This window comes from Buteo buteo, chromosome 5 (genome assembly GCF_964188355.1).
Source record: "Buteo buteo chromosome 5, bButBut1.hap1.1, whole genome shotgun sequence".
NCBI lineage: Eukaryota > Metazoa > Chordata > Aves > Accipitriformes > Accipitridae > Buteo > Buteo buteo.
The window spans coordinates 29,665,132-29,691,792 of NC_134175.1; the positions used below are offsets into that span (position 1 = coordinate 29,665,132).

The 26,661-nt window shown below is 43.0% G+C and overlaps 1 protein-coding gene across 2 annotated transcripts in view; it reads left to right on the forward strand.

Annotated features, from left to right (window-relative positions):
- Window positions 1–684: 684 nt before the first annotated feature.
- Window positions 685–26,661, forward strand: part of CHN1 (chimerin 1) — a 106,477-nt gene continuing 80,500 nt past the window's right edge. Inside the window, exons 1-3 of one of the 2 annotated variants that reach the window (XM_075028410.1) lie at window positions 685–1,002; window positions 1,258–1,385; window positions 24,387–24,425. In XM_075028410.1, the coding sequence (XP_074884511.1) occupies window positions 809–1,002; window positions 1,258–1,385; window positions 24,387–24,425 (361 nt within the window). In that variant the 5' untranslated portion in view covers window positions 685–808. The remainder of the gene's footprint in view (window positions 1,003–1,257; window positions 1,386–24,386; window positions 24,426–26,661) is intronic. The other variant, XM_075028409.1, reaches the window with a different exon arrangement.

The window sequence follows — 26,661 nt, forward strand, 5'->3', positions numbered from 1 at the left end:
CCGCACACCCGCTGTGGTAGCCACCACAGTGCCCCAGGCAAAGGTGGGGCAGGCTGTCCGATGCTCATAAAAACACCTGCACAATCTGCTTGCCCTGGCTGATGTCTCCGAAGCCTCTGCTGAAGGTTGTGGATTTGCACAGCTGCTTGAGTAAACAATTTGTGTTGATCATGCTCAGGCTGGATTTGAATTCTTGGCACACACAGCTTTGGTCTGAAAGGTGAAGTAATACCTGTAAGTGAGAAACTATTGTATCACTAAACGAGGCAGGTCTGATTATCCTGCTTATGCTGGGGAAGATCTGCTGAGTACTAACTAACCACTGTTTTAAATACCCGGTTTCAGGTTAAAAAAGCAAACTGTATCAATGAGTTACACTGGGCATGGTGCTGTCTTTTCACTTACATGCTTTTAGCTCCGAAATTTACAGTCCTGGACAGTGAAAAATGATGGCAGGTGGGCCGGCTGAAATTTCTCGCACCACAACGTTTTGAGGGGAATTCCACAGTTTTGCTCTCTTGCTGCTTGCTGGCATTTCAGTGGAAACGTTCATCTCGCTTTAAAAAAAGTCACGTTTCCCACAAGACCGTTGTTTTTTCTCCAGTACCAGGTAGGCGCAGCCCTGCCAAGGCTGAAGAGGCACAGGCCGACCCGGCTGGGCCGCTCCCCGGGGGGGGGGGCAGCTGCGTACCCCGGGGCTGGTACCACAGAGAATCTCCTCAGCGGAGACGAGTCGTCCGGGACGGCCCCCGGCGGGTGCCCGAGGGACGAGCCGGGCGCGGCCGGTGCCACGTACGTTGTGAGGGGGATGGGGGCCACGGCCGCCGCCGCCCCCTCCCGCGGCCGGGCCCGGCCGGCCGCCCCGCATGAGGGGGACGACGCTTCCCTTTGTGCCCTGGCGGGCCGGCCGCGTTGCCATGGGAACCGTCCCGCCGGCTGCGGCGGGAGGAAGGCGGGTCGTGTGGCGGCGCAAGATGGCTCCCCGAGGCGGCGGGCCGCAACGTGAGCGCGGGCGGGAGGCGGCGGGGGGGCGGGGGGGGAGGCGGTGAGCTCCCCGCCACTGCCTCGCGTCCCTCGGCCGTCGCCCCCCCCCCCCCCCGGCTCTCCCCGCCCCGGCCCAGGGCTCTCCCCTCCCCTCCCTTGCCCTGCCCTGCCCTCCGCCGCCGTCTGCGGCCGCCCCGCCCCGCGGCAGCAAGTGGCAGCGGCCGCCGGTGCCGCGGGGCGCCCTGACAGCCCCGCGCCCAACTTGTGTTGCAGGCGCGCCCCGCCGCTGATGCGAGAGCTGCCGCGCCAATGCCAGCCCCGCGCCGCCCGGCCAGCCCCCGCCGCCCCCCGGGCCCGCCCCGCCGCCGCTGCCGCCGCCGCGATGGCTCTGACCTTGTTCGGTGAGTAACCGCCGCCTCAGCCCGGCGGGCGCGGGGCTGCCGGCCCCCATTGTCTGCCGCGCGGCAGCGCCTGGGCGTGGGCGCCGGCCCGGAGGGCTGCCGCAGGCCGGGGCCCGCTGCGCCGCCCCACGCCCGGGGCCGGCGGTGGGGAACAAGGCGCCCCGGGGGCGGCCCTCGGGGGCGGCCGCGGCGGCGCGGGCTCGGGCTGCGAGCCGGCTGCGGGGCGCGATCGCCAAATAAAAGTTACGGTGCCCCAGCAAGCCGAGCCGGCTGCCCGGTCGCCTGAGGAGCTGCGCGGCGGAAGCCGGGGGCCGGCTAACGAGGGACCCCCGCTCTCCCGGGAACGTCGGGGCGCGGGGCTTAGTTGCCCGTAACGATCCGACGTGTTTCTGTAAAACCGTGTTTAATAGCACGGCTTCGGGAAAGGACGGTTTCGGGAGGTCGCGAGCGTTGCTGTGGTTGGCTTCAGAGCCGGAGACGGCGTACCAGCGTGCGAAAACTGTAGTTTTAACTGTTGAACGTGTGGGCTCCCTGAAGTGAGGTTACTAAGCTTGCTTATGTCCAATATGTGTAATTTTACGGTGGGGGGAAGAAAAGCTGCAAACTGCTTCTAGCCACATCGAGTAAATGTAACAATGCGAAGGAAAGCAGAAATTAGCACGACTAACATCAGTACGGAATTAACGGGATAACCGGGATACTCTTTCTCCTAAGACGCTGGTGGACCAGAAGTGATTTCTAGTGAATAGGTTTAAGTGATGGTAATGAAGTCTAGTCGTAGCGTTTAGACTGTGGATTCTACTTCCTGTGTAAACAAATGACTTGCTTTCATTCATCTGGTGATTCTTGGGCTGGTACAATTTCTTAAAAGAATAAAAAGGGTTTCGTGGGTTTTCTTAAAAGTTGATGCCTGTTGTATTATTGTGGCACATTAAGCCTCATCTAAAGCTTAGTATGTGTTGCAAGGTCGTTCTCCATAGATAAAATCTGTCCGGTATTGGATTTAGCATTTAGCTACAGTGCTGTCACGTTTCCTGCCTGAGTTTCTTCTCACAGTGCAAAAGGTGGTAAATCGTAGTTCACAGTGGAGTAACCTGTCTCTGTCATTATAGGCCTGATCTTCTTGTTGAGTTCACGTGAGCCCCTGGACTTCTAGAGGAGTTGGTGCAGGTATGGGGGCCCTGCATGTTGTCAGTTGCAGGGTGGGCATCAAGGTCTTTAACTTAAAAGCACAAGTGAACATGGAGAGTGCTCAAATGGCAGATTGGCTTTTGTAAAATAGCCTACTGTGCATGTTATATTGTATTGTTGTAAGTTCAGCTTGTTAAGAAAAGGTGTAGGTTGTTACACAGGCAGTTGAGGTAAATATTGTAGTTGTCCCTAACCAAAAATCAAATTTTTTAGGATATTGAAAATATACAATTCTTCTGTGGTGAGTAGTTAATGTGTCATTACACTCTTTGGCTGCAAAAATTAAGAATATTTTAATTTCAGCTTTTAAATACGGTGGCATTCCTAATTAAGGTACCTGTTTTTTTAAGCTTACGTGATTCTTTTTTAATTCACATCTATTTTATCTACTTAATGACATTTTTCTATTAATATAAATTTGCATTACAAAGTAAATTGAATTAGATGGGTTTGTGTGCTGTCACGTCTGTTGTTAATGACACTGATACGTGTAAAAGATAATAAGCAAGGAGAAGATAGAGTGGGGTACCCTGCTGTGTGTAGGTGTTGAACAATATCTTGCCAAGGGTTAAACCTCAAGATTTCACCTTTTTAAGAAAACAAAAAGTGACAGTAAAACAGTGCAACAAATAAGGCTAATGTGTGTCAACGAATGTGGTGCCTTTCATAAACGTAAAAGCTTTAGAGTATGTCTTAAACTACGAATGCAAGAGTGTAAGTGTAAGTTGTGTAAATGCAGAGAATGTGCAATTTGTTTGCAGATGAGGTTGTGATTAACGTATGGTTGAGTTGGCACAGCTTACTGTGTTGCTGTGTGTCCTCTGAGCTGAGGTAGCTTGCCACACTTTGTCTGGTAGTATGTAACAAAGACCACAAGGTGCTGGCTTTGAACTTAAAGAACAGCATTCAGCCTTTATCTTGAATTTTGGCTGCCTGTGGATTGTTGCATTTTCAGTTACTGCACCACAGCTGACCCATAGTAACTCATTCAAAATACTAGAGAGAGTCATTTTTAATTTGTTTCAATGTAAGCCCCTACCAGAGCAACATCAGCAAATCTGGGGAAGGGCAGAATAAATGTGCCTGAATTAATGTATCTGTTTTGAGGAATTAAGCAGCTATAATTGTACTATTCTAAATTCACACCTATCTTACACCAGTAAAACTGTGCTGAGCAAACAGGTCCTGAGGGAGGTGTTTGCTTTGGTTCTGCTCATTCACATAAATTCTAGGCTCAATATTGCATTTTTTTCTAAGCCATAATGGTATATCACACTGAACCAAATTTCACACGTTCTAGGACTGCTTCTAATAGGATGTGCTACAAAGCATGTAAAACTTGGGATAAATTGCCATGTCAGCTTGAGGGGGAAAATCCACCAAGTTTGCTGGGTTCCTTTCAATTAATGTGTGTATGTGTGTGAGCACAGCAAGAGAGAGGAGAGGGGAGGGAAATGTCATAACATGCTTTCTCCATGCTTTTGATACTGTTTTATGGCTATTTTGGTGCATAGTCCGAAGACTGTACTAAAACGGGACAAGACTAGAGATCAGGGTGACGTTATTGCAGACTCTGTATTAAAACAGACATGAGGTTATCAGGCAGTTGAAAGGTCAGGTATGCTTTATTTTTTCTACTTGGTGGAGTGGTTGGGAGTTTCCCATTCCTGTTGGAGGTTGCCCTTTGCCACTGTCCCCATAACAGCACCATGTAACCGCTGGAGCACTAACTGCAGTTTGTACCTTTGAGGTGGCACCTTGAGACTCTTTGGAAAGCTGGTTGGAGAAAAGAGCTTCCAGTGTATCAGCATTTTTCTGCTACAGAAAAAGACTGTTACCCTTGGGCTGTATGGGTCTTCTGACTTCTTATTCCTTTTCAGTTACATCTTATTGTCCAGATTATGATGCAGCATTAAAGCACAGAGGAGGAAAACGTTAACACTCTTCACTTTCTCGGTTTTAGTTATTTTAAAATTCTTTTCTTCATCTTGTTATATGCTCCCAGTCGTGACCTTCAAAGGTATCCTGTGCTCACTGTTGTCTGTATGGAAGGTCGTAGGGGGCTGCCCATGTTCCCACAGCACGGTGGTACCGCTGATGAGTCAGTGTGTAGTGTGGGTTATGCGGGAGAGGAGGTCAACTGCTCCACAGAGATGGAGAGGAAGAGCAGCCCCTGTCAGAAGCAATCAGAGATAAGAGAGCATAGAAGTTGTTGGCTGAAAACATACCTCTGTTACCTATCAACCACTTCGTCTACCTCGGGCAAGAGTGTCATCCCAACAGGGTTCATAGTTACACAAAGTTATGGTGGCAGAAATGGCCTGTTGTGGCCATAGGTGGTCGCTCATATCTGACATGGCTTTTTGTGATACCAGTAGAAGTAGGGTTTCACCAGGACCTTGAGTCTGCGTTCTAGTTGCCGAGCACTGAGAGTGCAGGTTTGATCTAACAGAAGAAAGCAGATCCTGGACTAGGACCACATCAGCAGAAGACTGGAAGACAGTCAATATATCTGACAAGTGAAAAAAAAAAAAAAAGCTGCCTGATCCTGTTGTTTGTTGCAAATAATAGATGCAGTGAATTTGATATCCATGTTAGTGAATTGCCTACCAAGAGCTGGCAGGGATTTTAAAAATGTCTTTGTCCACAAAACAGCGTAGACTTCCACACCCAGTGTATATAAATGTCTGGAACTTGAGCAGATGTCCAATTCTAGTGCTGTTTTTCATCCTACGGCAGATTGACATTCCCTTATACAAAAGGTTGTGGTGATTACAGGTTTAGCCTCCTTTTTCTCTCTAACCATTTGTTCCTGCCTGCTGCAGCAGCTGGAATGGCCAGTGTCCATCTCTGCTGTTTCAGCACAAAGTCTAGCAGCTTCATGCCCAGCGTTCGTGGAGCTGGGCTGAAGCCACTTGCCTGGCTTAGCAGGGAAGCGGCTGAAGGGTACCCACCGGTTCCATTCTGCTGAATCCCTGCGAGGGGTAGCAGCATCATAGAGATAAGAAGAGCAGTCAGTTACATTTCTATGGCTAGACTTCCTAGAGCCCATCTGTTAATACCCTAAGCTGTGGGATCTTGCAGTGACAGGGCTGAGGTGTGTGCTGTCATTCTACTTGGATGACTCAAGTATGGGAAAGATAACAAACAATGTAGAGGAAAAAGGAGGGGAAGTGTTAAGTTATCACATCACTACTGCTGCATGCTTGTGTCTCTGGGTGTCCTGAGGAGTGTTTAAAGAAAGTCAGCATTGTCCTTTTGAAAGAAAAATATCTTTTTGTTATGTTTTAGTGCCTATGAGTTGTCCTTATGTCTTATGAATTCCCTTTGCTCATTTGTTTGCTCATCAACTCTCTTGTGTGAACAAAGGAAGACATTTCAAAACAGCCAGGAGAAATCTTCCTGGACATATTTGTCATTAGTTATTCATGCTCTTGCCTTCTTGCTCAGAGCCTGCCAATGGATGAAAACTCACCCTCCTGAATATTGGTGGTTAAGAAATGAGAAGGGAAGCAATTCTCTTTTAATCTTTGAAGTGCTTGCACTCTGATGAGTGGCTGCAGATGAATGGGATTGGAGACAGAGCTGTACTCAGCATGACAGATACGGTTATTTAAGGAGATGATGAACAAGGGGAGTTTTAACAGAAGTTTATAGGGAAAATATTAGATGAAAAGAAACAAGCAATACATTGCTGCAGTCAGGAAGGGTAGGGACAAAGAAACCAATTATACCTCCATTTCAGGTGTCGTCCATACATTGTTGAAAGAGCACGCAAATATTCATTTGCCTGCTTAACAGAATTCCTTTCCACAGCTGTGAGCTCTGGTGTTGTAATGCACAGAAGTAATTTTCTGTTAATCTATCTACTACTATGGGTATGAGGCAAACCTTTTGAAATAAGTTCTTCCATACTTGAAATGCTAATTAATAGATTACTATTTTAAGTTCTAGGCATCTGTGATTACTGTTCTCCACACACAAACTATACTTACTGTCTTGCGGCTGCTTCAAAAGGTAGGGTATGCTCATGTTGTACAAATGCATATTTTTCTAATGTGACAATCTTAAAGATATTGTAGAGAAATTAAATCAATTCATTGTTCCATAAATAAATGTTTTGCTTGCTTAGGGAAGGCTTTTAAATTTTACAGTGCTTGGTTAGCTTAGTCACAGGTACATAGAAAGTAAGTGTTCCTCTAAAAAATGGCTCACAACAGGTAATGTCTGCGGATTCTTTGCAGGATAGGAAATACTCAAAAATTAATCTGCTTATTCCTTGTCTTATGTGCAGAGCCTTCTAAAAACAGGAGGTAAACAGATGACCTACAATTAAAGTTGTTCTCCTCTATATTTTTATATGTGTCCCTAAACTACACTTAAAACTTGTGGCTAGCTGTGATGGTAAAAGTTTACTGGCAGAGCTCCTTAACTAAAGAGTCAGTTTGTGCCAGAAAAGTGTTCTTTGAATCTGTACCTTAATTGAAGTAGGTAATGGAAGTTTGTGGAATTGGGGCATTTATAGTCAGGCTTTTGTAGCTACAGGGAACATAAATGTGGAGTGCCATAGGAATGGTACCCATCACTGGTTCTTCTAGGCCAGAAAAAAATGAGTAAAGAACTTCATTGCTCATCTTACGCTCTTGAAGCAGTTTTCAGAGTGAATACACACCCCACATTGCACTACCTATGCTAGATCTTTTTCACCAGTAAAGCAGTGAATTCGAAGTGATCTTTTTAACCCGGTTGCAGTAGATGCTTTTGAAGTGTTTAGCCTTTGCTTAAAATACTTGGACTTCGTTCAGTACCGACTGACACAGGCTAATTTTCAAGGAGATTTAAGCAATTCAACATCCGTTCACAATAGGAACTTCAAATAGTTTAATTAGACAAAACAATTTGGGGATGTTGTTAAAAAAAACTCCAGACATTGTACTAAGATTTAAAAATGAGGGTGATTTGTTAAAAATGGAAACCATGTTAGAGATAAACTCAATCTTCCGATTCCCATTCGTGTATCTGGGAGGGAAAGTGTCCAAGTGCTGAGAATTGTAAGATGATTTTCTCCTAGGTGCTGTGCTAACCTTACCTAATTTATAGAACCTAATGGAGCAAATAAGGAGAGCAGCCGTGAGAAGGTTTTGCTGGCAATGCAATCTCAAGAAAAAATCAAAAGGGAAACCTGCGTAGGAACTGGGAAAAGATGATCTGTTAACTAGTAAATTGATATCAATTGATCAAAATATCAGAGAAGTGATGCTAGCACTTATAAATGAGGATGAAAACATTTCAGTCATGGCTTATCAGCTTAGCACTTAGAAGTGTGCTTCATGCAGTGGCTAGTATAAAATTATGTTTTCTATTAATTGTGTATATTGTATGAGAATCTTAAGGAATCAGAGGTTTCAGGATTGTTGCTGAAGCTGGAAAGGTCAGGTCCAATTGTGTGCACAAGTAATGAATTAAGATGAAGTTTTGGAATTTTCTCCAAAGAGATTCGCTTGCGGTATCATCAGCTCAGGCACACCACTGAACAAATGCATCCCTTTCCTCCCTGGCATCAAGTGACCTGCTAGGAAATAGAGACAGCCTGCGTAGCACAGAATCTCATCCAGCGGTGTTGAAGTGAAATATGCTCTGGATCCAAGGATCCGGGAAGAGTTCCCAAGCTTTGCCGATGCACGCTTCACGTCAGCCGAGGACTGATGTTTCAGGTGTAAATCTGGGTTTTCTTCTATGTGTTTTGGACTCAGCTGATCCTTTCTACATTGTTGGGTTTGGGGACTTTATTCTCTTACTAACTCTCTCCAAGAGTTTTTAACTGTTTTCTCAGATGTACTAAAAGATTTCCATGTGATAGAAAGCATGTGTCAGTGTCAAGAAAAGAATGTGTTTACATATAATGGAAGTACCATAGTTAAGACTTGAATACTACTTTAATGAGTAAACTCAAAACATAAACCTAATACAAGCCTTTTTTGAAGACTTATGTTATTTGTGGCAAATAAAAGCACTTTAATACGGATCCTCCAAGGGTGCAGGCATAGGTAACGTCTCTAAAAGTGCATTGTTAGACGATTCTTTTCCCTTTTTCTGAACTTGGGGCTTGGCATCTGCATCTCAGGCTATTTAGCTGCTCCACCTTGTGGACAGAGATCGTACAGTTCTGCAGAAACGTGTCTTCAGATGAAACGAAACAAAACAGACCCCAGGACCTGGCCCAAGGGCAGTTTTGTAGTTGTTAAAAGAATATGGATGCTTCCTGCTCCCTTGTAAAATCATAAACTGGCTTGGTTGTCATTTCAGTGGGCTGGATTGTGTCTGCCTTGTACGCCTTCATAAATGATGGCAGAAGATTAAAAACCCTCTAGATTTTGTCTTTTCGAGTCTGTCTTGAAACAAGGAAAAGTATCGTTTGAAACCAGTGAAATATTTGGTATTCTAAAGCATATAACAATGCTACTAGGACTTTGTAATTGCATGGCATCTGGGCCTTCAGCACCCTCACTGGCCAGACCCAAGAAGATGCTGGGAAGAGTTCCTGCAGTTCTCCACGCTGTTCCCAAGGATTTAGCTGTGTGTCGGAGTACTGGGTCGATGCCCTGGTTCCAGTCAGGGGCAGGAGGGTTGACCACCCCTGGCTGGGAAGCCTGGAGTATTCGCCATGTGTACAATAGCCTCTGTGAATGTGAAAGAGCTGATTGACATCTGACATTTCCAGCACTTAAAATATTTGTTCATCCTCTGTCTGAATGACAAAGATGACATTTCTGAAGTGATTTCATAGTTTCAGGAAAATGTGCCCATAAAATCCTATTTATTCCTGTGGGAGTCCGATTTCCATGATATATTTTGATACATTGGTCCCCAAATATATTTTGGTTTTTGCTAGCAGTTCTGTGATAAGTATCATGGAGAGACCGGGGGCTGCTGTGACCATCAGGGCTGGTTAGAGCTTCTGGTTAAAATTTTGTTTAATGGTGATAGAATGTGATAATGTGGTCTGGCTTTTCACATGACCAAATCTTGGTCCCTGGGAGAACGCGTTAGGAAAACTGCATCCTCTGGTTATGGACCACTGTCGAAGTTGCAAGCTAGACCTTACTGCTCACAGTGAGGAGGTAACTGTGCTTTTGGTCTCGGTCATCTCTGTGAGGAAGCCCACAGTCACATGTTTGGTGCAGGTGGTAGGGTCTGGCTCTGTTGAATACACCACATGGTTGGGGATGGATGTTCCTGGTGCTGATGGGAGGTGGTGGTTCCCTCTCTACTGCACTCCTGCTCCCCATCTCTGTCTCCTTCCCGCTTCCTTTGTTCCAAAAGCAGCTGCTTATAGGTAGCCTTGCTATTCATGAAGCTCAAATAAAAACACAGTTTCAGACCCTGATCAGAAACTGAATGTTCTGGGGCAGCTTGTTTGTGGGAAATGCCCACTCCAAAGGTAAAGCTAAAACACTGTTTCCTAAATACTGGAATTGTTCTGTTGCCCACTGCATGGTGGTGTGCTACCATGGCTAGCAGAGCCACAACTGCAGCCATTTAAATTATATAGCAAATACAATAAAGCATCATGTAGCAAGGTCTTGGAGTACTGCTGCAGCAATGGAAAGGGAGGTATGGAATTATTCCTCGTGCAGAATAAATGGGGGACTGTGAAAAATGGAGTAATAGTATAGTTCTGAAAAACAAACCCAGTGCTTTAGCACAGGACCTAACCATTCCTTGCTCTCACATTGGCAGGGTACAAGCCAGTCTCCTCAATGCTGAATTAGTATCTGCTAAGTATACAATCCAGAGCAGACTATAAAAGTTGCTGATAATTATTTGGTAAGGCCAGTCTACCATACTTTTTCATCTGCATTTTATGGTTTCCATATGAATCTGGACATAATGCTTCAGTGCAATGTTGGATCATTTTTCATTAAAAAAAAAACCCAAACAAACAGGATGTAGCTCTTCCTTACCTCTGCCTTGCTGGCTGAACATGCACACATGCGTATATCCTTCCAATAAAGGAAGCATGATTTTAACACAGCAATTAATTTTACTGATTTCCTTTTCAGGTTTTTCAAAGGGTATTTTTATAAATGGGACTTGAAAGTGTTGAAAAAAAATCTTCACTGGTTTAACAGAAGCAGAGAAGTATTTCAAAATAAAATAGCGATTCTTCTTCCTGGTGAGAAAAACGTTCAGAAACTTTGTGTTGCATATTATTTCAATGCCAAAACTTACATGGTAAAGGAATTACGTCAGGTACTTTTTTATTGAGAAATAACATTTGTTACTGCAAGGTAAATATTTGCAAGTATGTAAAGGAAAATCACCAACCCAAAAAAACAAGAGAAGGAGACGACACTTAGCACGGCATTTCCAATGGTGAGATCATGTGCGTATAGCTGTGCTGTTGTTTTATTGTGGCTCTCAGGGAGCTCCTGGCTGCGCTGTGTATCTGCCCACTTTGACATTGTGTGAAAGCAAGCTGTGGTCACAGCCCCCTCCCAGCATCCCGGCTTGCCCCTCCTCAGTGACAGAGCAGCAAGCTCATCAGTAACTTGGTGGAACATCTCTTATTCCTTAGCTTTTATTGAAACTGTGCTCTGTAAGAGGATACCCCCCCACTCCGATCCACCTCCAGCTGCATCAGACCAAAGCAAGATGATCATTTTTTCCTAACTTGCTCTCTGCAGGTTCAGAATTTGCAGGAGGTGAAACATAGCCCCTGACTTGCTGCCGCACCGAAGCATGGTGAGTCCCAGGGTGGGACAGAGTATGCTGCACTCCTGGTACAGTAACTCAGGGGGATACCTCAAAGCAACCTCTAAGATGAGTGAGTTGCAGACTTCTCTGTCTGAGGGAGAGCTCACACTGGCTAACTCAGCTGCTAAGCTTGTTGGCATTTTTTTCCACTTAGTAGAAAGGTCTGCTTGTTAAATGCTTTGTTGAAGGGGTAGCCCTGCTGTTAGTATGACTTAAATGTAAAAACTCTGCCTTTTTTGGAAGGCATCTTCCTTCTCCCATTGCTGTGCAAGAGCAGCCATGGAAGACACAGGCAGGGCTTGCCGTGTCTCAGAGCTGTATTAGTATTTTGCCCTTATTTCTGTATAGAAATCCTGTGTATAGCAATCCCTGACAATTGCTTGCAGCATTCTGCCTCCCAGCAGTTCCCGTGTAGCCACATAGGTAGGCCAGGACCATTTTTAAACTATAAACTGGATTTTTGATCTGTTACATCCTATAGCTCTCTGTGTCCATCTGTACATGTTTTCCTGTGCTGCCAATTGCCATGATAGGGTTCTTTTTATAACATCAAAGTGGACCTAAAGACACTAAAAGAGCTGTTGCCCAGAGAGGCAATGCTGGCTGGGGGACTATTGGGTTGGCAAGACTTGGGAATAGGGATACTGATCTTTGATCTGTAGGATGATCTCATCTACATGGGTGTCCTGATTTCAGCTAGGATAGAGTTAATTTTGTTCTTAGTAGCTGGTACAGTGTGTTCTGGATTTAGTGTGAGAATGATGTTGATAACACACTGATGTTTTAGTTGTTGCTAAATAATGCTTATCCTAAGTTAAGGATGTTTCAGTTTCCCATGGTCTGCCAGCAAGGAGGCGTGCAAGAAGCTGGGAGGAAGCATAGCCACGACAGCTGACCCGAACTAGCCAAATGGATATTCCATACAATAGAACATCATGCTTAGTATATAAACTGGGGGGAGTTGGCTGGGACTGGTGGATCGCTGCTTGGGCATCAGTCAGCAGGTGGTTAGCAATTGCATTGTGCATCACTTGTTTTTTCCGTGGGTTTTTTGGTTGGTTGGTTTCAGGTTTTTTTGTTTGCTTTTTTTTTTGAGATAAGAACAATTTAATAGCAGCAACCTCGGTTTGAATCCAAGTCATGGCACAAAAAAAATAAAATGCAAGCAAAAAACAAGTGATGCACAATGCAGTTGTTCACCACCTGCTGACTGATGCCCAAGCAGTGATCCACCACTCCCGGCCAACTCCCTCCAGTTTATATACTAAGCATGATGTTCTGTGGTATGGAATATCCATTCGGCTAGTTCGGGTCAGCTGTCGTGGCTATGCTTCCTCCCAGCTTCTTGTACGCCTCCTTGCTGGCAGACCATGGGAAACTGAAACATCCTTAACTTAGGATAAGCATTATTTAGCAACAACTAAAACATCAGTGTGTTATCAACATCATTCTCACACTAAATCCAGAACACACTGTACCAGCTACTAAGAACAAAATTTAACTCTATCCCAGCCGAAAACAGGACAGTGGGCCTCTGCTGCTCTTGCCAGCAACTGTTCCTATTTTCTGTTTAGACATCTTGTTCTGTAGGACGAAGTCTGCTTTTCACTTGTGGACATTCCTGAGGGATCTCAGTTCCAGTAAGGATGCATCAATATCAGAGAAATGCAGCTGATAATTGTTGAAAACCTCCTGTTTAACACGTTGCCATGATAAAGTGAGAGGTAATAAACCCAAGTTTCTGTTATTTGCAGACCAATTTGTCTTTCTTCTAATTAGTGGAAAAAAGGAGAAAGAACTTCAAAACAGAGACAAGAAAACCATCTGAATTAATTTCCTGGAACAGAAAAGAAACGTATGGAGTTACGCAGAAAGGGACTTAGAGGTTATCTCCGACCATCGATCATATTGAGCTTTCTAGCCAGCAATCCCATTCCTGCTGGGTGGTGACAAACCTTTGTGTTCAGCTCTCCTTCCAGCAGCCTGTTCCCAGCTCCCCTGCTCTGCTTTCACCCTCCTGAATGCAGAGGGAACTGAGGACAAATGATGCAGAAAACCTCTCAGTCCTTGCAGAGCTGCTAAACCACCTTCGAGATGGCTGGCTGTTGCTCCAGCCCCACAATGCGCTGGGTGGTGCAGGAGTGGACGTGGAGCACAGCTGCTCCATGGACTGGACCTCACACCTGCTCTCTCTTTCTCTGGTTCCCGCCTAGTGCAGCAGATGAACCTGGTGAGGCGGAAAATATATGAAAAAGATGGTTTTAATGCTATAAATGGGGAGAGGCTGGTGGGTAAGTGTCTTTTGCCATAGTTCTTTGGCTGCAGTTATAATAGCAAGCCATGGAATTGCCCAAAAGGAATGTGAAGTTTTCAGCTTTTCTGCCAGGAGCATCCAACTTTGTGCCATTGGAGGCCTCTTAGGTATTTTATATGAGAACAGGAAAAGGTAAGGAATGACACTTGCAGCTTTCAGATTGGGGAAAAGCTCACAGCAACTGGAGAATGACTTTTGGAGTAAAAACTTAATTCCAATTCAAAAAAAGGCATCCCACCACATTGTGTCCATTTCCCTTTCTCTGACCTTGCCAGTGATGTTTTTTTTAGGAGTTTCCTTCATGACACTGTAAAAAATGATCATGGTTCCAGGCAAGAGTGCTTTACTTGGTAGTCCGTCCTCCTCCTTCCAACCATGAGTGTTGATGCATTACATCTGTTCTGGAAATAAGGATGTAAATACAAGCCATATTTTTGCATGAGCAATGGCGTGTGTTATTGACGACTGTTTTAGAAAATGAAAAATCTGTTTCTAATAAGAATTGTAATAGGTTTGTGTTAACTCTGATGGTCTAAGAATTTAAATGGGTCAAGTTTGAGGAAGGAGAAGCAACAGCATCTATTAGACCATCTGACACACTTAAAGAGAGAGACATGCTTTGGGACGCATGAGTCCGTCTTGAGGCCAGTTATAACAGCAGTCAGAAATCAGATCTGCTCTTAATTTTCTCCGGGTGACTCTGATTTTTGCCTGGGCTGCTAATGGGTGGTTTGGTTTTGTTTTGTTTTGTTTTCCCCCAGGAGGCTAATGAATGCACAGCAGCTATATTGGTCTCAAATGCCAAGGGAGGACAAGTTCTCAGCAGATTTTTACCAATGGATAGGGAGGCAGGGTCAGTGTTGTGTTCTTTTGTTATGGTTCAGCTTTTGGTAAAACCACAACTCTCCGTTCAGAAGTGGATTTTAGAGCAGGAAAGTGAATGTATGTTCATTATCTCAGTGCTGTGTGTGGAAAAAAAAAATTTCAAAGCAACCAAGCGAACAGTGATAAAACATGCCTCCCCATTCAGCAAATTAGGGCATTATGCAGTGGATGGAGGGGTTGTATTTCAAAAGTGCCTGAAAGCTTGTCCTTTATTTAGGGTCTCTTCTGCTCAACCTTGACTGGGCAGACTTCTTATTCAGGGGAGGGGGTTAATTTACAGCTAGAAGACACTTTTATACCGTATCATATTGTTCTTTTTCATTATTAGGGTGACTGCTCAGAATATTTGTGTAATCAAGCTCCAATCAATATTCCCTGTTGGATGTGTTAGAGAAATCAAGACAAAAACGTATTTTTGTGAATGCCTTGAGGCTGTGGCTATAACAGTTGTCACTGGCTTGAAGTTATGGTAAAACTGATGTGCCCTTGTTGGTATTATTAATGCTTGAAAGAAGTAAAACAACCGATGGGAAATGAGCTCAGTCTCTGTGCAGGCAGACTTTTAAAATGGGAGACAAGGAAGGATTTCTGGAAACAAAAAATAGGAAAGGAAATGTTGAAGGGTAAATGTTTTCTCCTATATTATCCCTAGCCGTGGTTGGAACGAGAGCAGTGTAAGAACAATAGCCTTGACAAGTATTTCCCCTGACTTCCAAGCGAACTTCACTGACCATGATCAAGAAGACAGTGTCTCCAGTGAAAACCAGTCTGGATTTAAACCAGGGAAGTGTGATTACAGTGTTCAAGCTTGTGTTACCTGATGTTACTCTGAATTGCTCCAAGACTTTACTGCGCTGATATAGAAGATACTTAGACAAGTTATCTGTCAAATCTAAAAGATGCGATTCATCCAATAAAGGCATATTTCTGTCAATTTTGAACTTGCAAAATTAGTTTGCAGATGACCTTTCAAATAACCCTTAGGGAGGATGGGAAACTGCTTAACTCATTGATCCAGCACTTCGGGGCTGCAGCCAGACACAAGTCAGTTTTGCCACAATGAGTTTAAAAAAAAAAAAAAAAAAAGCTGTTTTTCTTTGAAATGGATAATCAAAGAAGCATATTTGATTTTGACAACATTTTCAGTTGGAAGTTGTTTACTGTGTAAACCAGACATTTCAGGATACTTATAAGTCTGTAGAGCTATTGTAACTGCTGTAGTGATGTAAATCAGAGGCTTACAGACAGCTGGCTGTCTGACTCTGTTGTTGTACCTACAGCTAAGCCCCAGAGCCATGTTAGGTAGCAGTTCCCATCGTGTTTGTCTTTTCTCAGGAAGCAAAGATGGTGTTCCCATAAATGCTGAAAATTGGCTGCAGCCTGTTGTCTGGAGCCTGAGATACCCTGCTGGAAATGGAAAGCAACATTAAATTCTGTCTTTGTTAAATGCCCACAAGGTGGCACTTGTCATCTTTTTACATCTCTGAGGTCTAAATTTTTATACTTGCAGCAACACCAAGAAATTATTTTAGAGGTTTGGAAACTTTTCTTAAACAGTAAGCTAACTGTGCTTTCATGGGAGAGGTATTTGCCACCCCTCCATTAAACTACAGTCAAGAGAAAGAGGACAACAGCTGTGTTTTGCTTGTTACCATTGCATATGTGAAAATTCCAGCTTAAGATTAAAAATTCATTTAAATTTTTTTGTTATAAAAGATTTTTTAAATTTTTATTTGTCATTACTCGTGTAGTCATATGCCACTATTTATCTGGCAAAGAGGAAGAAAAATGAATACATGCTTCCCTTGCGTTGGTTAAATGAAAATCTAGAAACAGATCATTTGCAACCTGGTCTAATCACTTAGAAGATGAGTTCATTTAACAGCAGCAGTGTCTGTGATAGGCAAAATATTACCCATTAAAATTTTCCCATCGTTCATAAAGAGGCAGTAATAGTAGACCTGCTAATAAAAGGCATTGAACTCTAGCTGTTTTCAGTGGGTCTCTCATTCAACCCCATTAGAAGCATTCCCACAGAATTTATTGTTGTCAGATCAGACGTTTGTAGAAACCAGGATGGTAGTGTGGTCTTTTTTTCTCTTTCTCCCTCAAGACTGATGCAATTATTCAGAGCATGCCCTTCTTTAAGCCCCTTCACTTTTGCTGAGAGTGCTTTCTTGTCTTGTACTTGGTCACATCAGAGAAATGACAGCAGCCCTTGTAGCTTTCTGGGGCATCATTCACACCAGCTTTCTCTTAATCATTTTTACTCCAGTAATAATTAGAAACCTAATTGTACTTTTTTGGAGTGGTAAAAGCAAAAACATGTGAGGACAAAAGAGCAGAGAAAAAATAAGTTTTGTTCCATTAAAAAATTCCTGGGTCACCATGTGTGTGATGTAGTGCTATCCTGCAGCCAAAGGGATGCTTTCATTATCGTTGCCTGTTTTCACTGGTTTGTATCTTTCCCTTAGATTGTATTGTACTCTTGTTCTCCTCCCGGATGGGAGTGCCTTTGGAAAATGTGAAGAAAGTACATTCAGCTGTTTCCTTGCTTAAATAATTCAAACGAGGTTTAATTTTAAAGTCCAAAGCTGACCACATGCATGGGATTTTATGGGCATTAAGGAGTGTAGCTACCTGCGCCAAAGGTCAAGGCAAAGGAGCAAAACTTTGCATAAGGAGAATTGTTGCTGGTGGCTGTCCCCTCTGCCCACAGGCTCAGACAAATCCCTGCGGATGGATGGCTTTAGTGGTGGAGCGACTTTGTTGGGTGCCAGCTTCTCCAGGGATGGCCTGGAAACAGTTGGGTGCGGTTGAGCAGGCTACTTGTAACCTCTGCCTGCAAGTCGCCATCCCCTGGCAGGAGGGGAACCACATAAGCTGGTGATAGCTCCTTTTTGGACCTAGAGGCCATTTGTCTTTGTGATCAGACTGGGCTTTAGTTGAACACTTAACAGCTACCCCACGTGTTGGCAGCACAGCAGGCTGGGAACAGGGGAGCCTCTGCTGGGAGGGTTAGCTGTCCCCATGCAGCTGGGACACGTGTCGAACTCTGACATGTTAAAGCGGACACCTGTCTGGCAGCTTTTCTCCACCTAGAGAAGGTGGAGAAAATAGATGGTGGTTTATTTGGAAGCTTTTGCAGTGAAGCTCTTTACAGTAATGGTGTCTGCCTGCCTGAGGAAGAGTCTTGACATGTCTAGAAGTTTTCAAAGCTTTTTTCTTTTTCTTAATTCAAAGGAAATAGTGTACCAATGATAACATTAAAGTAGCATCAAAGACTCAATAACGGTCTAGAAGTATCAGTCATCGTTGCTGAACGTCATGCAGTATATTTTATATTTGGGAATTGGGAGAAAACATAGTGCTCACGGCCTGGGGTGTTCTCAGCCTTGCGGGGATCTTCCCATAAACAACAGAAATTCTGTGATGCCCTACTTGTGAGACCCTGTGTGTTTTCCACATGGGCCCAGGCCATGTGTGCCATGACATTCTTGTCATTAATGTCTTTGGTTTTAGGGACCAATAGAGCAACATTACTTTTGGATTAACATTATTTATTCAGTCACTTTTAAACCCCAACATTTTTTTTAAAACAACAGTATAAGAGTTTTTATTTAAGAGAAAGGGAATATACTAAAAAGTTCCCTGAGATCTCTTAAAAAGCACAATGTAAGCCCGTGCAAGGTATTTTGGTCAGAAATAAATTGTTTACCTCTGTGCTATGGAAAGGCAAAGACAGGACAAGACTGAGCCAGAGGATCATTTCCCTTTTTATATTCATGTGGAGGACTTGAATGCTGAAGAAGTGTTTGTTCCTAAGAAAACATTTCATGCAAGACAAGAATGGTTGATCACAGCTTTCTCTCTCGTTTACCGAGCTCTGGCTGAAATGTACTTTTCTGCAGCCTTTGGCGGCACTGTGCATGGCACCCTGCTTGCCAGGGAGGAGTGCGTTGGTTTCTGCAGGACCTCGTGTGATGGGTAGGTAGCCACGCACAGTGCTTCTTGCTCTTTGCATGAAGACTCTGCCTCTGCCCGCCACCCCATTACAGACCGTCGTTTAACTTACCAGCTGCTGGTAGCAGAGGGGTGGAGAGAGGCTTTGTGGAAAAAAAAAGTGGATCCCAAGGTCTTGTGTAGGAGTGACAAATGACCGTTCATGTGTGCCCTTCCTTCTTCAGTACACACGCAATTGACGGGGATATTTTGGCTGTTCTCTGCACCCTCTGCCCTGCTGCCCCATCTCTGGGAGCTGCCCGCCATCGCCTTCCCCTCCTCCGGCTGCCAGCGGCACAGGGACTTCTGCAAAACCCTTCCAGCACAGCTGGGTGCTGCCACAGCCAGAGATTAGCTTCTCGTATTTACCCTGAAACCATAGTATTGTAGCCCATCTGTTTTACTACTGCTGCCTAGGGCGGTGGTTGTATTCATCCTTTAATTACCTTAATGCTGTTTGAGTTTTATTTTGGTTGGAGCGCATAAAAGCCCTCACTGCTAGGGCCTGCTTGGCTGCTGCTTAAAACATTTCATGATGGCTTGAGCTTAGTTTCTGAAATGCTGTTGGTACTTGTACTCTGAAAACCAGAGATGAAATTGCATTTTCTGTTCAACTGCGCTGGTTTTGTGGCTTGAGGATCTCACCAGCAAATAAACGATGGCTTCATTTCCGTAAGTCGAGTGATTTTATGTGCATCCTTTGGGCATACAGAAGGTGCTAACAAGCAAGATTTTGAGGCTGAGGAGGAATTTTCTAGAAGTTGTTTTCTGGGCACAAAAAGGAGCCTGTTGTATGGGTCAGCAAACGGCCACGTCTCCTGGTCATGCATCTCTCCAGGAGTTAAATTTCGACACACGCTGCTGCCAAACAAAGCAAGATTAGCATCTTAAAACACATGTTAACGCTTACTGGTCAGTGCCTAGGCCTTAGCTTACAGAAGAATGTTTTATACTTTCTTGCGTCTTTTCATATTTATGACTTACACCATTCCTTGGGCCTACATAGGTTCAGAAAATGTGAAACTGGATTTTCTTCTCCTGATCATGTTGAAGTGTGGTTCATGTGGCTAAGAACTGGCGTCTTCCATGAGATTCTCCACCTGAGGCCTCACCTGTGTTCAATAAGGGTATTGCTGAATAAAACTAAAGTTTGGTCAAGAGCTGCTGTGTCAGTAGGTAGCTGATTATTTCCTCCCAGACAGTGTTAAACTAATCCCCAGCATGATGTTACTGATCACCATGCTGCAGGGAATGACATACAGTAAAAGAAAAATTAAACTGAATTCTCTACAGGAAACCTTACCAGTAAGTCCTAAATTGCTTTATGGGGTTACCAGGCATAGTTAAGCTGCTGCTGCTCTACCCTAGAGCTTGCAGAACTTCGGTGGGGAGAGAGAAAGAACCATTTCAAGCAGAGGTAAACATTTTTATTCTTTCTATAAAAGGAATACACAGAGACAAGCAGTCTAAACAGTTTGAGGCAGTAGTAACAGTTTTTCTATCTGCAGTTAAAATGTACACTCTGAAAGTACTACAGTTGTCCAGATTTATATAAAGGCTAAAATGGAAATGGGTAAGAAAGAAGGAAAATAACGAAGGGAAATGCTACGTTGTAATGTCACAATTAGTCACATTTGTGTTTATGGAAAAATCTGAGATGCTCTCATAGCGTTTGTGTCTGTGTATGAACTTCTTCTAAATGGCTGTATGATTTTCTATTGGCAGAAGCCCTTTTCTATGCAAGCGTGTATTTCTGATGATTGCTCTGTGCTTTTCACTTCTTAGTTGCAGATGGTTCATGCTCAAGATGCATGGTTTAATTTTTCTTTCATTTATTTGTGTGCTTAAAGGAGGGCACATTCCTGCCCTACTGTGACATTTCGGCCTGTAAAGGGGCTGTTGCCAGAAGCTGCCTCTTGTGCTGTTCTGGGCTTTTCTGCCTCTGTTTTCTCTGCATTTAGGCAAATTTCAAGGAAGCCTTGAGTAGAGATGAGATGGTTTGAGAATGAGATGCTGAGGAGATAGAGTGGGCTGGGTAGGTAAGTCCTAGTAGGACAGCAGTGAGGAGCAAACCAAAGCATTGCTCGGGGATGAGGTGCAGGTGAAGATTGCTAAGGCTGGGGGAAGGCAGAGTCCTAGAAAAGAGAGGAGGAGAGTGTGTTTGGGAGAAAAGAAGATAACCACAAGAAAGTGCTGGGAATTGTTTAAGAAATAGGGATCACTTCTGTCCTTGTCCATTGGAGAGAGAGAGATGGGCTGGCAGACTCTTGCTTGCCCCTAGAGAAGCTGAGAGACAGATAACCTGTCACGTAAGGTATTCAAGAAATGTAGGTTCATGCCTGAACTAGAGGCATCAGCTGTTACTCTGTGGTAAGATGCTTGCTTTGAAGATGAGTTTGATTTTGCTATTGGTTCAAGAGCAAAAACTGATGCTACAGGGTAAAGGACTGTAAATATATTTTCATGTATCCTGCAGCATTGTGTCCCCCCACCCCTTTACCTTGCATATAACTTTGGGCCTCACTAGGATTTCAAGTGATGTATCAGTTTAATATATTCGTACTCTTTTCTTTATATATGCATACATATTTATATTATGACAGGTCTATTTAGGAGCTTAAAAGTACGGGTTTGGGCATACAGCTGTTTCTTTTCTAATCTGTTCCAGGCTGGAAAATTATTAGTTATCAGTATGGATTCAGGGTAGAGAATTTGAGGAAGTCCCATTATATTATGTAAAAATAAAATCTTGTACATATACCCTTCCAGTCAGAGCAAAATTCTGAAGAATTAAAAAACTATAATTGCTTGGGATAGTAGGATATTATCAAACATTTTCCCTTTTAAAGGTTAGGAAGACTATTCAGCACCAGCATCTGTCAGTTTGAAACTGGGCTGGGTTTGAAACTGTGATTTATGTGCATGGACAGTGTGCCTGATCTAAAATGTACTTGCTGATGAGAGTGCCCTTGTGCTAGCAAAAGGCTCACCAATGCTGGCAGGATCAGTTTATGCATTTATGTTTTCTGTAGTGCTCCAGACCTTTGGAGAAGAGCAGCTTTAAGCTGAATTGCATCTCACTTAAGGCAGAAAATACAGTTAAGATAAAACATGATGCACAGCTTGTAGAAAATTATTTTATTTTATCATGGAAATATTTAGCAGAGCTGAGATACTGTGCTGATGGGAGCTGTAGAAAATCTGAGAACTGACAGCATAGAGTTTATTGCGTTAATTAGAAAGTGGTGCAGCGTTAGTGAGAAAATGTATTTTGGGTTCAGCATTTTCTGTGGGTTTTTTATCATGCCTTAAAGTGCTTTTTGAGTACTTTGGATGCCTAATTGGAGATGCTGTATCTGGAAGTCTGCACTGTCTAAAAATCAAGCCCTTTTCCTAATAATGCATTTCAAAATACTGGTAATGTGTTAAATGGGACCACAGCGATTAATCTTTAAAAATGGATAACTAAGAGACTGGTCTGATGTTTATGCTCATTCTGTTTTCTCTTTGTGTAGTGCAGTGGTTTTAGCAATAGAAACATTCTTGCACAGAAACAAACACTACAGACCCTCTGCTTCACCCTTGTTACTGCGCTGTACTTGCTGCTACAGTATTTTATATCAGATAACATTTTTTTAAAAAATCACAATAGAAATGACCTTTTGTTTTTTCATTACCTCATGTGGGATGACCGGAGGGTATTCTCACACTGTAAAGGCAGTAAAGCTCACCGACAGATTTTCTAACAAAATCCTTGTGCACAGCTGCATAACATAAATCATTCCTTCCAATTTCTGAATGTTAAATGTTTGTTGTATGAAAGTTACTGCTGTTCTTGCCTGACTTTAACAAGGCTTGGGGTTTTTTGTTTGGCACAAATATTGTTGTTTTTCAGTTTTATAATCATGCTGCCCTTAGTTGTAACAATTATATGGCTGGAGTGCGAGCAAGTATAGGTTAGACTGCCAAGATATTAGTATTTTCATAATAGTCAGCTCATATTTTACAAATACAGTGTGTGTTGTACTTAAATTATTTATTTGTAAATTCAATTAGTGCATATATTGCCAAAAAACAGGCTATAGCAAAAGAAAATTCAGCTAGTGGGGTAAGAGTTGTCTTCTGGGACTAAACCCATTATTTTTACTTCCAAGTTTTGCCCTTTTTCCATGTGACACTGCAGTGTTAAGGGATCATGTTACAATGCTTCTGGAATGAATCAACTTGCACTGCCTTAATTAAAGGTATCAAAGTAGGAACGAATAACCATGGCTGCATCTGTTGCTGCTGATTTTCTTTCACTTACATAGTATAGTGCGGGCTACTGAAGTCTCTGTACAGATTCGAGGTGCTCTGGCCGATCCCCAGGACATGGTAGTGCATCTGCTGAACCTTCCAAAGATCAAAACCCATCATATTCTGGGGGTTGGCAGTTTGACCAAGTGCTACCTTAATAAAAAAGTCATAATGAATTGTATTTATAAAACCCACTGCCACCGAAGTAGTGTGTAAGGACTGCACCATCTTCATGCGTAGTGCTAAAATACAAGGTAAAAAATCGAGCAAAATGATAGCTCAGAGCAGGGAGCGTGCTGGGTGGGTCTGGGGAGGGTATGGGCAAGTCTGTGCCAATTAAACTGGAAAATATTTCATTCCACTAAGCTCTAATTTAGAGATATTTTGACATGACTGTAGGTGGGAGAGATGGACTATAGCAAGTAGCTGAAGAAGGCAGATTGCTTATCCTAAGGGGAGGCAAAGCAAAATCCTTTCCCATCTTCAGGCTCAGTGTTGGAGGCCTTAGGGAGTCTCAAGTGGAGATGACACTCAGGCCAAAATTCAAGCAACACATTCCCAGATTGTTTGATCTTTACGTAACCTCATAATAAAAACTAGAAATTAGGGTTTTGTTGGATGCAGCAGGTAGTTCCAGTGAGCAGACAATTGCAAACAGAGCTCAGAAATGAATGCTGCGGTGAGAAGAGGCTTCAAACAGCAAGGTGGGCTGTGTGGTTGTCTCAACTTATGACCCTGTGGTGTAATGAGTACTGAGTAACTCCTACCAGCTCCAAGGCAGATAAGCACAGCATCTTGCAGAAAGCCTCAGTACCTTGTAGCATCAGAAATGAAGCTGGTCAGAGTGGTAAAACAGTGGATCAGAGACAAAGTTTGCAACAGAGCCCTGAGCTGAAAATGTCAGATCAGTTGTCAGCAAGTCATAAGGGTGACAAAAAACACTGGGATTTTTATTTTTTTTTTTTTTTTTGAGAATTAAAATTTGAGATTAGAAATATGCTGGTACTTTTAATACATACTGACTGCTTCCAAGTAGTATGAAAAAGACCCCTCCTTTTTTGCAAAATATTTCATACTACTTACATACTCTGATTTTATTTTAGGAGTTGTTAATTCCTATCCAGAAGAGGAAAAAGCTAATGGCAGGGATAAGTTGGATGAAAACTGGTTTATCGTAATATAAACTGAGATTAAAAAAATCTTTCTGGTGTAATTTAAAAGGGAACTTACGGATATGTACATAGTAAAACAGTATGCATTCCCCTTCCCCCCCCCCCCCCCCCCAGTATTTTGGCTTCTGATCTGCATGTTTGCCATTTTGCAAATGTATTTCTAGAGTTTTTATTCTAGCTGGTTAAAGAAAATACCTTTTCATATTTTCAGTTTAAGTAAAGAGGGGGAACTTTTAACATGTTGTCCTATACGCTGATCATAAAAAATAATTTTAGAACCTACATGCAATATTTATCTTAATGAATCTGCAAGTGCTTCTGCGGGGTTATTTCTGTGTTAAAGTATTTCCAGCGCAACATTAAGATTTTTTGTTTTTCTTTCAGATACTGATGAATACAGACCACCTGTTTGGAAATCTTATTGTAAGTATCTCAATGGATTTTTTTTTCTTTTTTTTTTTTTTTCCCCCAAGCTCAGAGGGAGCTGGCCTTGCAGGCTGCCTTAGTCAGGTGTGCAGGGCAGTAGTCCAGGCATGTTGCCCTGAGAGCAGAGCACTACTCCCTTGGGAATTTCACAACTTGCTGGTTTTCGTTCCTAATAAAATAAAAAAAACCTCAACACCCTCCCCTCCCCCCCCCCCCCCCCAAAACCAAAACCAAACCCAAACCAACAATCTAACGTTTTTAAATACAAAAAAATTCCGTGTAAAGGAATGACCTGTTGTTTGGCAGCACTGATGGAGGTTCATTGAGATTGAAGAGAACACCTGAGACAAATGACACCATAGCAAAACATCATAGCTTTCCACAGTGTCTCACCTCTAAACTCTACTTCTTTGTAGACAGAAAAGCTAAGGTGTGAGACATTTTGAGACTTGAGGAACCACAGCAAGAAAGAGTCTTCTGTTAAAAGCAGATTTCAAAAGCAGAATGTTTGTGTGTTTAACACACTTAACAGTTTAGGGATGTCAGACTTACATTTGCATTTTCTTTTGTATATATTCCCAAGGCTTGGTGTCTTCAGGCTAAAGAGACTTGTTCAAGCAACATTTCACATGATGAAGATGTTGCTCTCTAAAGGCTGGGGAGATTTAGCACCTGAGAAAATGCAGTTGTTTCAAAAAGGTTTCCATCCTGCAGTGGGAGATTGTTTTCAATCAGAGATTTTGCGTTGGTCTTAAAGGCTTGGTGAAAACCATGTTTAGAAAGAGAGTTAAGTGTAAGAGAGCAGATGAAAGTATTTTTGTCAGCTAAAATACATGTAGTAGAATTAAATGAGCATTGGAAAAACAGCTTTTCTGTCACCTAGACCAGTCTTCTGTTAATGGCTCACAGAGGTCAGTTGTTTCTGTTCTGTCCCTGCCATTGCCAACCTGATGCATTCAAAAATCACAGTTAGACCTTAAAACTCATAAATCGGCCTTCTTGTTTGGGTTTGGTTTCCAATTTTTGAGTTGTTAAAGTGATCATGAGTTACATAGTCAAGATCTTCTATGAAATATAAGCATTAGATGACTTCCGTAAATGAGAACATGTCTCATAAGAAATTTCAAAGAGCTTAGGCTGTAAGTAAATAGCCAGATATTGTGAAATTTGTAGTAAAAATTACAGGAGTTGGCAAAACTGCTTACGCCTTAACAGTCTAGGAATGTCAGGGTCTCTTAAAATACATTTATGTTAATTGAAGAAAATAGAAAGGCAACGTCTAAAAAAAGGCTGAAGGCTTTTAATTTTACCACCTTGAGTGTTTTCTTTAGATGGATGACTTTCAACAGCTTTTAATAATTGCCAACATATGCAATTGCTGTCATGTAATTGAGACGGCTGGGACCTTGGTCTTTTTGCGAATCTGGTGGCAAAGCCTGTCTGTGCCTTTTGAATCATCATATATTATACCAGTAGCTTGTCATATGCCAAGTCAGCCACTTAATATTAAAGGATTTGCACACTGAACGATTTGAACAAGCTTTTTTCTTGCAGTGGAGGGCTAAAAGATAAAACAGACATTTCACTCCTTGGTATTAAACAATGTTGGTAATGATTGTGATACATTTTCATACTTGTTACCAAGATCTGTGTAGTTTGCTCCCAGTTGTAAGCATTAACAATGAATCACAGGTCTGTACCTTCTGTGAGCTCAGGGAACACTGCCTCTTTGTTTGGTTTATTCCATGCCATAATCTGTAACAGGGGGTCCAGCCTCTCTAATACCAAGTCTTCATTGGCACCTTGCCAGGAGCTGAAGGCTTGGGCGCGTGCAAATGTGTATGTACCCACTCTCCTACACTGTCATGCTTCGCCATAGTGAACCCTTCCCATGGTTCAGAATGAAGTGCAGAGTCATGGGGTTTGATTATATTTCTGTTTCATGATGAATGAAGAGGAATGTCTCGTTTGACTTCCCTGGCAATAATTACAGCAAGGAAACTGGTGTTGAACAGTTTGAATTGCATACATTAATTAGAGGAGGAGGAATGGGCATCCTGTTTTGTAACTTAACTAGTCTACCTGCTGTGCTTCTGACTGGAAGAGGAGAAAGGTACTGCCTTTGGAGAAGAAGAATTTCCTTCCAGAAAATCTTTTCAGCCTGGCTTGAAGTAAGGTGGGAAACAGTTCTCAGTTTTTAGCCAATTTTGGCAGGGCATGCTGATTGTGATTC